Source organism: Colletotrichum costaricense (assembly GCF_030867565.1).
Source record: "Colletotrichum costaricense strain IMI 309622 chromosome Unknown Scaffold_13.1, whole genome shotgun sequence".
NCBI lineage: Eukaryota > Fungi > Ascomycota > Sordariomycetes > Glomerellales > Glomerellaceae > Colletotrichum > Colletotrichum costaricense.
In genome coordinates this window covers 143,731-159,938 of record NW_026848242.1, presented here as the reverse complement: position 1 = coordinate 159,938, position 16,208 = coordinate 143,731, and the positions used below count along the sequence as shown (strand labels likewise).

The window sequence follows — 16,208 nt, the reverse complement described above, 5'->3', positions numbered from 1 at the left end:
TATTACTTCAAAATTCTCTGCAATCGGTCCCGCGGGCATGGTGCTCCGCAACTCAGGCCGGGGATGGTCCTTGCTCACCACCCTCGTTAACCCCAAAGCAGCTCACGTCTCCGCGTCCCCGCGTGATCTTGGGATGCTTGACTCAGGGATTCGAGAGCAGGCTTCAAGCGGGGCAATAACGAGGAGGTCATTCATGGGCAGAGAAAACATCTGAATGATGCCGGCAAAGCACCGAAGACGGTCGGCTGTTGAGCCGAATTGGGCAGCTGGGGGGATTTCAGAAATATGAATACTCCCTAGTCATGTGAAATGAGGGGAAAGAAACCGACAATCGACCGATCGACAGGTACGGGGAAACAAGCTTAAACGGCCGCTTGCTATTAGGTGATTTTGGGGCATCCTGTAGCCCTGTAAATGTCTCGGGTCTCGCGTGCCTGGTGCTGTGTACCAGATTGACACTTACATATGCTAGCGTGCGTCAATGGTACTCCTTGGCCTACAGCTTACCCCAACTTCTGCTTACAGGCAGCTTACTGCCCACCTCTGGAGGTGCTGACCACCTCGCTCTCGCTGCCGACACCCCCGAGCCGAGCAGGTGGGAAGAGAAGACGACTCCGCCTACGTGTGAGGTTGCATTTTACACCACATGGGATCATGGGCATCTTTTCTCCGCCAAGGAAGGATAATTCTATGTATTTCTCCCCTTTTGCCAGCAAGTACGGAGTATACCGTTAGCCTAAAAGATTCATCTATCTAGCCCGACGCAACTGACCGTCAGCAACGGGGGAATGCGACTCCCTGAAGACTGGTGAACTGAGATGCGTTCGATCTGGCCGCGAGCGACTCGCAAGCTTTCTTAGTAGCCCAAATCAAAGCTCATTTGTAAATGTGCTCTTTTGGACCTTGATGCTCGATCGGATCCCTAAGGTAGGGATGGGTGAGACAACTCAATATCCTGTCAAGGGGAACCCCGATGCTACTATGCCTGTCAGGAGTTACGATCAGACGAACTGTCGGTCTGGGCATCCCAGGGGCTAGACGAATCGATATTGGCTACCATCTCTAGCCCACCATTCACGCAACGGGTTTCCCCAACTTCTTCTACGGTAACATCTCAAGAGGGGGTCACTAGTTGAAAAGGGCCGTTTCCCTCCCGTGTACTTTACCATCGTTCGATAGTGACATGTGAATGCTTGCGGGGCAGAAAGGAGACAACACCATGCATGTATCGTGGGGTTCTCGGCAGTGTTCCCCGCGTCGTGTTGTAACGGACCACCAGACGTGTAGGGCTAGGCAGTTCTGGTGTTTGTCGACCCAGTTATTTCAATCTACTGAAATGAAGCCCAGAACATCGACATGTGGCTGCAGACCACCTAGAAGGATGGCAGGATAAATACGCTTGAGAGTACCTATATAACGAGAGAAACTCTCTTGGAAAATGAAGACGAGAATCAGAACGGCATTGTGCATTCTCGAGGACAACCAGATCGCTCATTTACACCTCCTTTGCTTCATTTGATTTCCAATTGCACCTTGTTACTCTCTTTTGATTCACAGCTCCTAAGGGTTCTTTATAAGACACCACTATCACGAATCCATTCCGATGGCGATCAACAAGGTCGTTGCGGCTCTCGCCGTTGGTCTGACCGCTGTTCATGGTGCAGTTCCAACAATCCCTGGCTTCAGTCTCACGTGGAGTGACGACTTTGTTGGCTCTGCGAACAGTTTGCCCAATACCGGCAACTGGATCATCGACACCGGCACTTCCTATCCTGGCGGGCCTGCCAACTGGGGTACCGGAGAAATCCAGACCTATACGAGCAGCGTCAACAATCTTCGCCTCAACGGAAATGGAGCTCTGCAGATTACAGCCATTAAAGCTTCATCTGGTTCATGGACATCTGCTCGTATCGAGTCTCAGCGTGGAGACTTCATGGCTCAAGCTGGTGGCAAGATGCGTGTCCAAGCCAGCCTTAATCTGCCCGTGGTTGGTAGCAATGGTATTGGCTATTGGCCAGCATTTTGGACTCTTGGGAATGCATACCGCGGTAACTATTGGTGAGTCACGAAAGTAAGGGCGCGGTGTCAAGCTATGTACTGACATTGATGTAAGGAACTGGCCGGCCATTGGGGAATTTGATATCATGGAGAACGTCAACGGCATCAACCGCGTTTGGGGTGTCATGCACTGCGGTGTCAACCCCGGAGGTCCCTGCAAAGAGACTGATGGTCTCGTTGGGAGCCGCGAGTGCCCCAACAGTGCCTGCCAGGGCAACTTCCACACCTACACCCTCGAAGTTGACCGCACCGCTGAGCTTGAGGCTGTAAGATGGTTCGTTGATGGCATCCTGTTCTGGCAAGTCGTCGAGACCGATTTGCCCGCAGACGTTTGGACCCAGGCGGTCCACTCGCCTCACTTCATTCTGCTGAATCTCGCAATTGGCGGTGCATTCCCGAACAACAACTACGGGAGCACCACGCCTCTTGCGAACACAATCTCTGGGGGTACTCTCCAAGCTGAGTATATTGCTGTATACAATGCTTGAAGTCTTCTAAATTGATGAGGAACGGACGCGAAGAGCTTCTTCTGGTGGCTCAGCCAATTCGGCAGACCATTTTATCTAGGCAGGCCAATTTCCGTGTCAAAGTGCGCTGCAACCTTCTGGATCTTACAATGTACATATTAGCGTCGGTATCTCTCCGACTATGACAGTGCCGCTACTACGTCTCTAGTAAAGGAGTTTTTGAACGGAGAAAATGAATATAAGGTGATTGCTTCGGAAATTTTGGACTCGATCCGGTGCCATTCGTCACGAGGTACGCTGCACCTTTTCTTCTGGCCAAAACCAACTTTTCAACCCGTGCTCAGGTGATCAATACTGGGGCCAAAGTGTTTTTTCGTCCGGCAATTGTCATATGGTTTATTCATCGTAAGTTGATGACACGGTAAATTCGGTAATTGGTTCAGGTTGGGTCAGATATTGCGATCATGAGGTCTGGAACTAGGAAATGACGCAAAGATGGGTATTATTGACACGACGTACGGATCCAATTGAAGCTTAGTTAACCTGAAGAAGCTCCTAAAGCACAGATATAGACCGACTTGACACCATTGTAAGCTGGAACTTAGCGTTTAATGACGTAGCATTGCCCATATTATCGCCAATGGTGAAAGATCTTTCACCTTCGTCCTACCTTTTTTTTGCTGCTAAATTTCGTATGAAGATAGGTGGAGAGAAGGAGAACGTTCCTACTTTGTTCCCGTGGCCCAGTGCTCGATCGGACTTTAGGTTCTTTGCAGCATGCTGCATTGTTTGATTAAACATCGATATATGTGTATACTTTTCGCATATGGATTATTCACAATGAAGATCGAATGATGCTTTGACCGCAAGTTCGGACTATAGACTTCATCAACGGTCGGCCATAGCTTATTCTAAGAGGTTTGGCAAAGTGACTACGGGGACAACGTGATGTTCTTAGCTCGCGAGTTTGAGACGACGATAGCTTGTGGCCAATCCAGGTCTCCGCACAGTGGCGATAATAACTTTTCGTCCATTAAGGAACCGGTTCCTTGTCTCTGTCCTCCACGAACAATGTTAGTTATGCTCAGCAGCAACTGACGATGAGTTCGAGTTGATAGAGGATTGAATCGAGTCATTCATACCTTGCCAATTATGTTTTGAAACAATTTTGGACTAGTGTTGGCATACCTTCGGGTTCCACCGGGACGATCATTCGCGAAAAGTTCGTGTGACTCAATGATCCTTGATCGCTCCGATGCTTAACAAATTCAGGTATTGTGACCTACCGACATAAAACCTCACAGCTACAACTTGAATCTCAACGACCTTCATCTTTCTGCGGCAACTCTATTTGATAATGACGGAACTCTCAAAATCAGCCTATAACCAGGAACAGGTAGCTCTCTTCGAAGAGCTCATCTGTCTCCCTACAAAGTACAGGCAATGCAACAGGCCGGTTCGTAATCTAGCTTATCTCACCGCCCTCCACGTACACACCATCTCAACCATTCCTTATGAGAATCTGTCTTTGCACTACTCCGAATCGCGGCTGGTTGAGCTAGACCCTCAGCTGCTGTTTGAGAAGTTAGTCACAGGCGGTCGGGGCCGAGGTGGTTACTGCATGGAAGTCAGTATTCTGATGAACCATGTTCTGAGGACACTTGGGTTCCAGGCATACATGACTGGGGTTCGAATCCGATTGCGGAAGGATGGTGTGCCTAGCGGTGACTACATTGGCTAGTAAGTAACTGTACTGCGTCTGCTAGATCTTCCAATTCCTAGGTTATCAGCTCATATTCGTCAGTACACACATGGTCAGCCTTGTAGGCCTCCCAGACAAAACCCAGTACATGATTGATGTAGCATTTGGAGGTGACGGCGCCACCAAGCCACTCCCCTTGAAGCATGATCAAGTATTACGAAATCTTGGTACCCAAGAGGTCCGCTTAGTGCGTGGCCACATTCCGAATCAAGTTTTTCGAACAGAAGCTTCAAAGCTCTGGATTTACCAGTACCGAAACGGACCAGCAAAGGAGTGGAACTCCTTTTACGCCTTCTCCGAGCAGGAATTCTTGGAACCGGACTTCAAAGTCATGAACTGGTACACAAGCACGTCACCTCACTCTTTCCAGAGATTTTGCCCATTAGTTGTTAAGTTTCTCAGAAAGAGGGAAACTCTCAACGATGGGGCTAAAGATGATGGAGAGATTGCCGGCAAGAGGATGTTGGTGGGCTCTATTCTGAAGGAGAACATGGGAGGGAAGACTCGTGTGATTAAAGACTGTCAAGACGAGAGCGACAGGGTCAAGGCGCTGGAGGAGTGGTTTGGGATCCGTTTAACCACTGGAGAAATGGCAGGTATCAAAGGACATTGGACAGAGATTGGAAGGAAAACCGCGAATTCGAGCGCTCCATGATTCCAGGTTTGGCTCTCGCCCGTGTATCGTACAGACCTTCCTTGGTGCGGTCAATCTGGAAATGTCAGGGCCACGGCGATTCTTCTCGGCATCCCTGGACTCTACGGTGACGCGATTCACCTGGGGAAATATTCTTGTTTCTGTTGACCAACCTTTTTGCTTAATGCAGCTTGTGCTTGTTGAGTGATATTATGTCATGGTGAGGTCAATATTGTGTGACATGATTGATGAGCCAGGTACCTTTGCCGCATGTGCTACTTGCACACCTATGTCCACTTCCCCAATCATTTCATACAAGACATAGGTAATGTATCTTATGGAAGCATCACAATGTCCTCAGTATCGCAGACGAAGTCCTCAACTCACCAACAAGATCTGCTATCATCGGCGTACGCCATTTATAACATTTCAAATCGGACCGTGCCGTGTACTACCGTGCGGAACGCGATAATACCCCACCTCCGCAATAGTCCAGCCGGTCCCGGGAAACCCCCGACGATTAAAGTCGCCGGACTGCATTGTTACTTTCCATCAGAACTTTGGCGGAGCAACTTTGCCATTCAGCCGCCTCCGGATGGCTTACCGACGCGTCACCTATCCCGGATAGTCAACCGCCGGGTTGCCTGATGCCGAGTGGTCTGTCCGCCTTGTCGTCGATTTGATGGGCTGAGTGGGCCAAGCCTACAGGTTATGGTGCGCAAATGAAACATGTTCCCCCGGCTCGACCCTCCCGATGATCACCTGTCCTCATTCGTGGCTAAACCAAATTCTAGTATGGCTTAGCAATACCTACCTCACCGTTTGGCGCATTCTTGAGCTATTTGATGCTTGTCGATAACTGAGCCTGACATTTAAATAGCACTAAGACTGGATGGCAGAATGTTTCCGAGACCAAATGGCAATCCTTTCAAGATGGCACCAGCCCTTGGGCGGGCAGTGGTTCGATCCAGTGCAAAGGCTGCACACCCATCTAGAGAGAAGCGATCATAACCTTGGAAATGGTTGCGAGCTAGTGAATGTTAACCATCGAGGCACATGCCCTTTTCAAAAAGCGTATCTGGGTAACCCTATGATTTGAGGAACCTCTATTCTTTCTCCATTGGCAGATCTCTGCATCCCTTGAGCTCTGGCGAGTGGCAGCTCAAGTGCCCCAAAAACAAAAAAGAGAGGCTAGATACTCATCAGCTTACAGATGGATCCATATCGACGACGGATGAACGGCCAATCAATGATAAGACAGCGACAATGTTACCGCAAGCCCGATTTGAAACATCAACTGACTGCACCAGTCGTACTGGGAAGGGGTAAGGTCGTGACTCGCCTGTGCAACCTCCGTCTTCCGGAATGCCTCTCGCAGATCGAAAAAGCGGAGATGAACCTTGACCTAGACGTAGCATCACGTCGAATATTGTTTCAAGCTCCCGATCGAGATGTGATGGTGGGTATTGATGTGGGCATTTGAACCTACCGTGATTGTGAGGAGCTTTGCGCCGGGCAGTACCGCCTCAAATCGCCAACCACTTGCAAGCTCTGCAGTAGCCTCAACTTGTTAGCAAGATGCTGTCAATAGTTCCTCAAGTACTCTGACTTGAACATACTGCCTACGACGATTGAGGGCCAAAGTGCCGTCGTCGTTGTCAGTCAAAGCCAATTTTTGGACTACCTTATGCTACCTGCATTCTAAATATAAGTAATCCCTCCATATGGGCCGAATGCTGCAGCAATTGCTTGACGCCGGGTGGATGAGTCGGATAGAGGATTACAACTACTTCTCTAAGCTTGAACACCATCTCCTACTGCGGGGGTGCTCGATCAAAAACTTGAATGGCATTGGGAGGAGATATTCCATGCAGCCTCGGAACGTCGACGCTATGTGCCCTTTGTCTGTGAGTAATGCTATTATTAGCAATGAGTCGCGGTCATCAGACGTAGACTTTAACTCTGTTTCATTCCTGTCAACTGGACGTAAGTGGTTCGTGTGTAAAAAGCTTGAAACCAAACCAACTGGATAGTTCAACTTACCGAAGTTCAGATGAGTTCCCCTGCGCCGAGTGTCGCACCGACAGCACGATTTGAACTAAAGTCATCCAGTTGTGTTCCTAGGACACAGTCTCCCATCCAAAAGATAGGGTCGAATGTGAATATTAATGGCAGACGCTCCTGTGTTCTTTAATTGCTTGCTGCCTCGATATGTACCATTAGCCTGAGCGATCAAGATTGTCTTTGCTCCCTTTTAACCGTCCAAAACATCGTGTCTCCCCTTCTAGACACTGTCGCTTTTGTGTAACAACGTAATAACGTGAAGTGGGAGGCATTCTAGCAGCGGTAAGAGACCTTAGACAGCTTGACCATGAGGGTTTTGCATCGCTAACACATATTTAGGTACGAAAACACGGACAAGATGGCACGATTTTCGTTGACTCGCAGAAAGCCTCCACCACCAAGGCTGAATCTTGATTCAAGGCACCAATATCAGGGACGACAAGCACCACCACCGCCGCCTCCTCAAGGACCCCCGCCTCCTTCACCAACGCCGCCGCCACCCCCAGAGGGACCTCCCCCAGTCTCACCACCCCCTCCTCCTCCGCCAGAAGGGCCTCCTCCGCCAGAAGGGCCTCCTCCGCCATCGCCACCGCCGCCTCCTCCCCCAGAGGGGCCACCGCCACCACCGCCTCCATCACCACCTCCTCCACCACCTCCCCCATCCCCTCGACCACCGCCGCCTCCACCCCCACCCCCAGGAGGGCCTCCTCCACCCCCCGGACCGCCGCCGCCACCGCCGCCGCCGGCATCAAGAGGTCCAACGAACACCGTCTTTATTACCTTAGCACCCCCGACAGTGACCGTAGTTGCCACACAAGTCCCGGCAGCTGACCAGAACACGGCATTACGCAGCGGTGATGGACTGAAACAATACCAGCCACCGGCGATCAACATAAATATGACCCAGGGCGTTCCCACTTTCACCGAGGTCGGTATCGCGATTCTCGGCTTTGTATCAGGAATAGGTAGGTGGAACAACCATGAGGAGAAACAATTTGTCCCCAGATTCCTACATCTACTAACATGGCACTAATCTCAGTAACCATATTGGTGTTCCTACTGGCTGGATACTTCGTTTGGCGTCGGCGGCGACGTCGCCGTAGACAGCGCGAGACAGAGCCCGAACCCGAAGTATTGGACTTACGAGCCTATCAAGGGCCGACACATAATGACGGAAAGTTGGGTTGACATTTGGAGTCTTTGTCACTGATACTGGAATTTCCACTCAATCCCCTCTCTAGGTTATGGCCTTTTTGATCCTCTTTTTTTCACTCAGTATGCTTACAATACTGCCACCTTCGTTGGGAGTTGTGTGGCGGGTCTTGGGAATCCAATCAGATTGACACGGTGTGACGATTCATAAACAATCTTGTAATAATACACTTATTTCTCAACAGTCATGTTATGTTGAGACACAATATGCTCGTGTTCCTGCGGTGATCAACGCACGGTCTCCGGTCCATGTGCAGAGAGCCCCTGATGATGGGATAAGGCTAAGCACCGATTTGAGTCCTAAAGCTCTAGCTGTGTGCATCCCAAAACAAAGCCACTACTGCAGACGGCATTTCGGATGGACAGTAGTTTACATATTCCTGCAGGCTATCCATCCACAGAAGTATATCGAGTGGAAATTATTCTGAGTCTCTTGGCACTCACTAATAGTGCCTTGGACAATACTCCCGAGGCGCCGATGATTACCGAAACGTTTGTCCAAGAAGTCATCACAATCCTGAACATGGGATTCACGTGAAACGTTTCGGAGAAATTCTCTCAATTTTTATACCCGAGCCAAGAATTAATCACTAGAGACTTTGCCGGGATGAAATTAACTTCGCAATTCGGTATCAAGAGGTCGGTATCATTATTCAACCCAGACATAGCAAAGCTGCGTGTCGAAAATTTTCGGTCACGTCGACCCATGTCGTGGTCTTTCTTTCTCGAATATCAACTTCATACAAGGTTTCGTGTTATTAAAAAAAGATAACATACTACATTACGACTAGATTCTGTCTCTTAGATTCTCCGACATCATGGGCAGGCCAGCATATCGCAATGAGTACTGTTACGGCGTCGAAATATCGCATTTGTGCTCAATACATCCAAAAAGTCCCAACGTAACTGTCTGGGGAGTAAAAATGCGGTTTAATTGCGAGCTAGCAACATCCGAGGGTGGCAATTTCAACTCAAGTTTCTAGGGGTCACATCAGTATTCATTTCTATGAAGTAAGGTATGCTTAATGCCATGTCAGATGGAAGGGAATCGCAAGAAGAGCTTTTGGGATCATTTATACCTTGAGTACCTATGGAAAGGCCGTTTTGTGCGTGCTCCTATTGGCCTGCACAAATGAACATCATACACAAGAGTGGGCTGGTAGACTCGGCAAATCCGTAGACTACAAAAATGCAACCTTTTCTTACTGCAAACGGCAGGGATTTGTATCTTTCGACGGCGTCACCGACAAGTTGGGTGTAAGGCCTTGCGGCACGAGCTCTCAATTTGCTCCCGCGAGTCAGGCGTCCCCAGCAGCCGCCAATCATCAGTACGGCCGACAATTGCACAGGATATTACCGCACTGACAAATTTATGGCAATTGATTAATTCAAGGGATCCTCATGGAGTGGCAGGCCCGCCAAGCCACAATGCTGTGGGATGCCGACGATGAAAGATGCTTAATTTGGACACAACGGCTTTGAGCAGAATCCGGCCAGGAGAAGATAAAAACATAAGCGTTTCCAAAATTTAGGAATATGATTGTGCTAGTCAATCGCTACTCACTCTATTCTCATTCACGCTCTTTACCTGACACCTTAGTCAGAACGTTGTCCGCTAAGCATCAGATCAACTCATCCGAATCGCCTATCCTACAGCCAATTGTATGCAAACATCTAGAACCAGCTTAAAGTTCGGAACTATCTGCAGATAATGCCTATTATCCAACCCTTGGCTCGTGCAGCCTACAACAGCCCTATCCACCACTTGCTAGCTCGCAATGGCGATTCAGATGACGACGACAATGATGGCGGCGTCCGCATCATTCCCGGCGGGATAGTGGCAATAATCGTCGTCTGCGTTCTTGCCCTTGTCTCTGTAGTTGCATGCTGCTGTTGCTGCCGCAGGAGGAAGCGCAGGGGTACCGAAGGCGGCAGCAAGGAAGGCAGCTCCAGCGACGGAAACAAGACGCAGCTCGATCCGACGAAGTACATCAAGAAAGTTGTCAAAAAGTGCATGAAGAAGATCAAGAAGATGGTCTCGAAGAAAAACAAGAAGGCGAAGGGTGGAGCGGCACCTCGACAAGAAGGAACTCCATACGGCCAAGGCACCCATCCTGGCTACGGGCAAAATGAGCGCTCAATGGGATACAGTGGGGGATACGACAGACTAGATGGTGAGAATGAGGAACGGGTTGCGTTGTCCTCAGCACCCTATGGAGCACGGGGCGATCATTAGGGAAGTGATCTCAAAACAATTACCAAGAACATATTTTCTTTCATAGTGAAACCTCGCCGATCAGCGGCTGCACAGCATAATACAGCCTGAAGTTTGAATGCAGATGGTAGCCATTGTCGCGGCATTGATGATCTTGTTCTCAAAGGCAATAATGACCATTGAAAGGCACCTGGCGAATAGGCATTGCCATCAAGCTTGGACTTCACTCACGCTGGACGTCAAAAAATGAGCTATTTGCCTCGCACTACTGGGCAGTCCCTCCTAAGATCTTCAGAAAAGCAGCAACAGATAGTTATTAGAGTTACCAAGGCGCAGTGATGGTATTGGTTGTGCTACATAAGACCATTGTCAGGGAGAGTGTGCTACCGAGTGAGTTGGGGGGAAGGAGAGAGGGAGAACACATGCTGTTCCCCTGTGAAGACCGTCTCACAGCACTTGAACCAAGACGGGCTAGTATTCCAGCCTGAATCAAGTAACTACTTGCGTGAACTCAAGATGGATCGAGTATATTAAGGTATCAAATGACTCATTCTGTGCTCCATAGGAAGTAGTATAGTTGCGCTGAATGACATTGGCCTTCATAAGCATACAGCATGAAACACTCTGAGAGCGGTGTTTGCCTATGCAAATAGGATATGAGTAATCAGCCACTCGTTTCTTTAGGAACCAAGGTAAGATAGGTCTGTGACTGTTAGAGCAGTGAGTTGGTTCATTTCAACAAACTCTTTAAACACTGCGGAAACATCAGGGTTAGCCTCAGCGACGTAAATTGTCTATTGTACCCACATCGTCTCCTCTCGAGTACTCTCTCGGCTTAAGACGGCAACCCTGTACGGGATATCACCCAGATTCCTTGATTATGGGCCAGTGAACGTCTAGCAACACAGGACCAGAGGCTTCATTACTGCATACTAAAGTCGTCCCTAGCAGGTGGTCTAGCTCAAATAACATGTGAAAAGGCCAATGTATTCGATGGAATCTCGAATCTCTTCTCGCGATATGGATCCATCGACTTGCTTCTCTCTTCGGCAGCTTTTCATCGTTCTTCTGTCATTTCGAGCGCAGTGCCCTGGTCATCGAGTCTTTCGCTGTGTACGAAAGGGCATGAGAACATGAACGTCCCAGGCACCAGTGCTCGAAGCTAGATCCAGCCTCTTTCCAGCGCTCCCAGGCATTCGGTCGTTGCAAAGCAGGCAAGGTGAGCCAAGAGTGAGCGATCAGATAATGAACCTAAATTCTGTAGGAAAGAATACTACATAGATGGATGTTCGACAAATCCTATTGATGTGAATAAAGTCTAGATTGTAACAAGCCCAAATCTTCGGAATTAAAAACTGATTAGTGATGGAACCCAACCTAAAAACAGCGCTGGTCCAATAACCGTCGACTCTTCGGGATAGAAGTCTCGGCCCTTGGTCGAGGAGTAGAGTCGGCCCGTCGAGACACTGCTCGGAAGATGTTAATTGAAGAATGAGGGAGAAAAGACATCATATCCGTCATATCAAAAACGGTGTCTTGAGAATGGTGACGAGTGCAGTCCACCAAGCAGCTTTAGCCTTCTGTGCGTTGAATCCGAGCGCTTTCTTCGTCTATCCCAGGCTCAGGCGCCGCTTTATCTGAACTAACCCGATCGATTTTGAAATCTAAGCCAAAGCAGATTTAGAAACATTCAATAAAATGTTCTTTTAACTTAGTATTGATTTAGACAAGAATTCAATGTTCTTCTATTTTAATAATAAACTCTTACAGTATAAGTATGTATAAAAAAAGCTTTAAGATAGAATATTTATCTAAGGGCAAAAAGAAATAATTAAGTCTAAGTATATCAATACCAAAATCCGGCTGGTTAAAGGTGGGAAATATTATCCGTCCTTAAGAGCTATGCGTCCGGAAGTGGCGCTCTAGGCATACATACGTCATTCGTAAAGGCGCTGACACTGTGGGGTAAGAGAGGATTTAGTGGGATCTAATCTCCGCTAATGCCTACACCAATGTGGTCTATCATTGAGTATAAGACTGGGCTCAAGCTCTAGCGCCGCTTTCCGTTTAATTCATGTCATCTACAATCACCTACTTGGACAACGCCAGTATATCTCATAGCCTCATTATTTATTCCCGCATATACCAGTGATACCCCTTAACCTTTCACGCAATGCCCATCCCCGGAATCCCTCAACCGGCTGTGCCTTATGGTAGCCTCGTCGTCATTTCCGGCGTGAGTGGCTTCATCGGCTCTCACGTCGCCGACCAAGCTATATCAGCTGGTTACAGGGTGCGTGGTACGACGCGAGACGTCTCTAAGAGTCAGTGGTTGGAAGATTATTTCCAAACCAAGTACGGCAGCCATATGTTCCACCTAGCCTCTGTTCCAGACATGGAAGCTCCAGACGCATTCAACAGAGCAGTCCAAGGTATGAAAGTTTTCCCACCCTCACAATGAGCAGGAGCTGATTCCGCAGGGGCTGTTGGCTTCATCCATGTGGCCAACGACATGCAGGGGTCTCGAGATCCGGCCGTTGCCATCCCTAGAGCAGTGAATGGTGCATTGAATGCCGCCAAGGCATCATCGGAAGCCGGTTTGAAGAGATTCGTCTTCACGTCATCCTCCTTCGCGGTTACCCAACCTAAGCCTGGAAAGGTCTTTACACTTACTGCCGAGAGCTTCAACGAGGAAGCAGTTGAACGCATTAAGCAACCTGGAGCCGACGGGGAAACTGTCTACTCCGCCAGCAAAGTGGAGGCGGAGCGCGCTCTCTCGCGTTGGGCGAAGGAGAATAAATCATCCTTAATCATAAACACAGGTAATTTATTGGAAATAGTTGGACTAACGTATGGTAATTAACATCGAGTCAGTTCAACCTAATGCAAACATCGGCCCGCTTATCAATGCTGAAAAACAAGGTTACCCGACCTCGGCTAGATGGGTCAAGAAGTTGTGGGATCAAGATTACGACTCCTTGAGGAACACACCTCCTCAGCACTTTGTCAACGTACAAGACGATGCCCGCTTGCATGTCATTGGATTGGTTCATCCACAGGTACGAGGAGAGCGTCTTTTTGCCATTGCTGGGCCCGTAAACCTACAGGACATAATAGAGATCTTGCGGGAGTCATATCCTCTCAAGCATTGGGAGGATTTTCCGACCAATGAGAGAGATCTGAGCTCCTTCATACCCAGCAGAAGGGCGGAGGAGCTGCTCATTGAGGCCTACGGTACAGGTTTCATTGGGCTTGTAGAGAGTGTAAAGGGTAATGCAGCCAATCTGGTTTAGGGTTATCTCATCGGTCTAGCTCGGAAATGACTTCCAGATGGCGAGTAAAATAAAGCTGGATACCCGTCGATTGTTTTGACAACACTTGGGAGGTGACAGGAGATATCGGTCATTTTGATTCAGGTGCCAACTGTACTGCTATTTATCGTCACGAATAATTTGGCAATCAGAGTGCTGGGCGGATGAATTGATTTAACCCTTAATCATGTTGGAGACTACTCCTTCCCTCTCTTTCCACCTCGCCCTCTTACCTTTCGTCTGCCTCGACCACTGCCTTTCTTCTTCCTTCTCCCTTTCCCACTTCAACTTCTAAACTTACCTGCCGTCTGCTATCGAATCCTTGGCATAATTATTGGGCAGATGATGCCGATTCAACTCGGTACTACGAGTATTCGCTCATTTAAGGGTCTTTGTTGTGCCTGATTCAAAGCCTTTCTTCCCACACCGGCCCAAAGGGGGTTAAGCCTTATATTCCCGTCAGCACCGGCTTTTGCATATAACTCAATGTATTTCTGGCATCAGGCATGGGGCCAACTTATCGTTCGGCAGCATGCAGGTGGTGGTGTCACTGGGAGTGCTTTGAGCGTTGTTCGACGCAAACAACCAGCGTGGTTGAGATTTCGTGAGGTTCACTTCGTGGGGTCCACTTCGTGGGGTTCAATATTTTGTAGCAGAAACTCCTCTTTTACTTTGGTAGGCAGAAGCATCGCGTATGCGAGCAATCACGCGTACCTTACACAGGTACTTCTATGGCGAAGCCCAGTCGAGATGTGGTGGTTGGGACCTCGGAGTCCTTGGACTGATTTCATCAGCCGCGACAGCATGTGCAGATTCTGAGGCTACCTTCGCTATCGGCGCCAATCACCACTTCTGTTTGTTCCACCGTTAGCTCTGTATACACTGCAGCTTTATGTAACTAAGGTAGTTAATACTACCTTAGTTCTGGTTATAGCGTAATGAAGTCTGCTAGGCAGTTTCAGCACAATTATCTAGAGAAGACACTGTGTGGAATGGACTAACTTCTGTGAATGACTCTAGACTGATCGAGTATTCTACATTAGAGCGTTTAGGAAATTTTACTACACCATTGACCCTAAGTCGGTGGTTTATGACTAGTGCTCTGGGGATCTGAACCCACCATTGCAAAGTATAGACGAGCTCGAGTGATCGACTACCTGCTGACATTAGACCTTCGTCTTCTTAACGCCGGACTTGCCGATCGCCGGCGACTTCCTGACCCATTTACCGCTCTCGATCTCATCAACAAACCAGCTTGCTAACGCAGGCCTCTTCATACCAGCCTTCCATCCAGGCTTCGCAATATACCCAGCATACGTCGGCTGATCCTCACGATCCGCTCTCCAACTATCCTCATCCGACTCGTCACTAATAAAGCTGATATGAAACAGGGTCCGGTCCAGCCCGTCCGCCTCCTCTTGAAATACGCGTCCGAGGTCGATGATTGCGTTGTACGCCGTTGACGCGATGATGCGGGTGAGGATAGCCTGCAATAAGCGGGTGAACGAGGCCTGCAATAAGCGGGTGAACGAGGACGAGTCTTCGGTGATGGATAGTGTGCCCATGGCGAGGATGCGCTTCCAATCGTTTTGCGCATAAGGGGGAAAAGAGCTGAGTAGATGCTCGAGTACGTTGTCTTCTCTACGACGCTCGATTGCGTTGGACCAGGAGTGAGATGATGGCTTTGCTCCCCGCGACGGCGCTTTCGAGCTTGTCCGACTCGTGCATCAGCCTCTGGATGACCTATCGATAGACTGAGTTTATAACTCCATGCTGAAAAATAAGTTCTCTAGGCTCCTTACTTACTTGAAGCAGTGGGCTGCTCGCCAGGCCTGCGGGGATCTTGGACGCGTTCCTGACGTAGGCAATGGTCCCATGTTGTCGATGCAGCAGCTCTCGCAGCAAAGGTAAACCTGCAGGACCTGTCGCACCAAGTACAAGAATCTTGATGCCAGTCATGTTGGGTATGCGAATTACGAACGGAATTTCGATTCAAGGGAAACACTAACAAGGGCAGCTGGATGCCAGTAACTCCACGATTCAGCCTTGACTTCAGCTTTTTCCATCACGTACGAAGCCTGTTCCAGTGTATCCCATCGTTTCAGCAATTTGTCAACATTTATCAGCCGTATTAGTTATCGAGTGCCAACGCTGAAGGTAATCCGGTGGCTTACTTAAGTTACTTCTGTATTGCGGAATCAAATGACAATTTCAGTCCGCCGCCCTCACTGTCAGTAATGCAATGCTATGCTACTCACCGGTCACGTATCCTATCTTATTGTATCGATGACTATCCATGATTTCTCGGCTATTCAACAGCATTACCTTAATCTCCGCTTATGCGCACAGATGATCAAGCAGTCCTGCCGCAAGTGGATACTTGAACATGGCAAGAGCAAAGAGTAAAGTTGAAATGTCGCAGTCTAGCATTTACCAGAGACTCCGCAGCGTTGAGTAAGGTAGCCTCATAGAAGCCTCACCTGCG

General features: G+C 48.9%; 7 protein-coding genes across 7 annotated transcripts; 5 read left to right on the top strand and 2 right to left on the bottom strand.

Annotated features, from left to right (window-relative positions):
• Positions 1–1,603: 1,603 nt before the first annotated feature.
• Positions 1,604–2,546, top strand: CCOS01_11478 (glycosyl hydrolase family 16; the record flags this gene model as incomplete). The annotated part of the gene is made up of 2 exons (XM_060459631.1): positions 1,604–2,058; positions 2,114–2,546. The coding sequence occupies 2 exons, from the start codon at positions 1,604–1,606 to the stop codon at positions 2,544–2,546; spliced, it is 888 nt and encodes a 295-aa protein (XP_060309462.1).
• A 1,336-nt stretch (positions 2,547–3,882) lies between these two features.
• On the top strand, positions 3,883–4,942 carry CCOS01_11477 (uncharacterized protein; the record flags this gene model as incomplete). The annotated part of the gene is made up of 2 exons (XM_060459630.1): positions 3,883–4,265; positions 4,330–4,942. 2 exons carry the CDS (start codon positions 3,883–3,885, stop codon positions 4,940–4,942), a joined length of 996 nt encoding a protein of 331 aa, XP_060309461.1.
• A 2,401-nt stretch (positions 4,943–7,343) lies between these two features.
• CCOS01_11476 (uncharacterized protein) lies at positions 7,344–8,173 on the top strand (the record flags this gene model as incomplete). The annotated part of the gene is made up of 2 exons (XM_060459629.1): positions 7,344–7,950; positions 8,025–8,173. The coding sequence occupies 2 exons, from the start codon at positions 7,344–7,346 to the stop codon at positions 8,171–8,173; spliced, it is 756 nt and encodes a 251-aa protein (XP_060309460.1).
• Positions 7,448–8,330, bottom strand: CCOS01_11475 (uncharacterized protein; the record flags this gene model as incomplete). The annotated part of the gene is made up of 4 exons (XM_060459628.1): positions 7,448–7,590; positions 7,678–7,933; positions 8,046–8,183; positions 8,271–8,330. Coding segments are annotated over 4 exons (597 nt in total), but the record flags the coding sequence as incomplete, so codon positions are not given.
• Positions 8,331–9,908: 1,578 nt separating this feature from the next.
• On the top strand, positions 9,909–10,433 carry CCOS01_11474 (uncharacterized protein; the record flags this gene model as incomplete). Its single annotated transcript, XM_060459627.1, has 1 exon — positions 9,909–10,433. The coding sequence occupies one exon, from the start codon at positions 9,909–9,911 to the stop codon at positions 10,431–10,433; it is 525 nt and encodes a 174-aa protein (XP_060309458.1).
• Positions 10,434–12,585: 2,152 nt separating this feature from the next.
• Positions 12,586–13,705, top strand: CCOS01_11473 (aldehyde reductase; the record flags this gene model as incomplete). The annotated part of the gene is made up of 3 exons (XM_060459626.1): positions 12,586–12,844; positions 12,893–13,234; positions 13,287–13,705. 3 exons carry the CDS (start codon positions 12,586–12,588, stop codon positions 13,703–13,705), a joined length of 1,020 nt encoding a protein of 339 aa, XP_060309457.1.
• A 1,184-nt stretch (positions 13,706–14,889) lies between these two features.
• CCOS01_11472 (uncharacterized protein) lies at positions 14,890–15,682 on the bottom strand (the record flags this gene model as incomplete). The annotated part of the gene is made up of 2 exons (XM_060459625.1): positions 14,890–15,425; positions 15,526–15,682. The coding sequence occupies 2 exons, from the start codon at positions 15,680–15,682 to the stop codon at positions 14,890–14,892; spliced, it is 693 nt and encodes a 230-aa protein (XP_060309456.1).
• Positions 15,683–16,208: the final 526 nt, after the last annotated feature.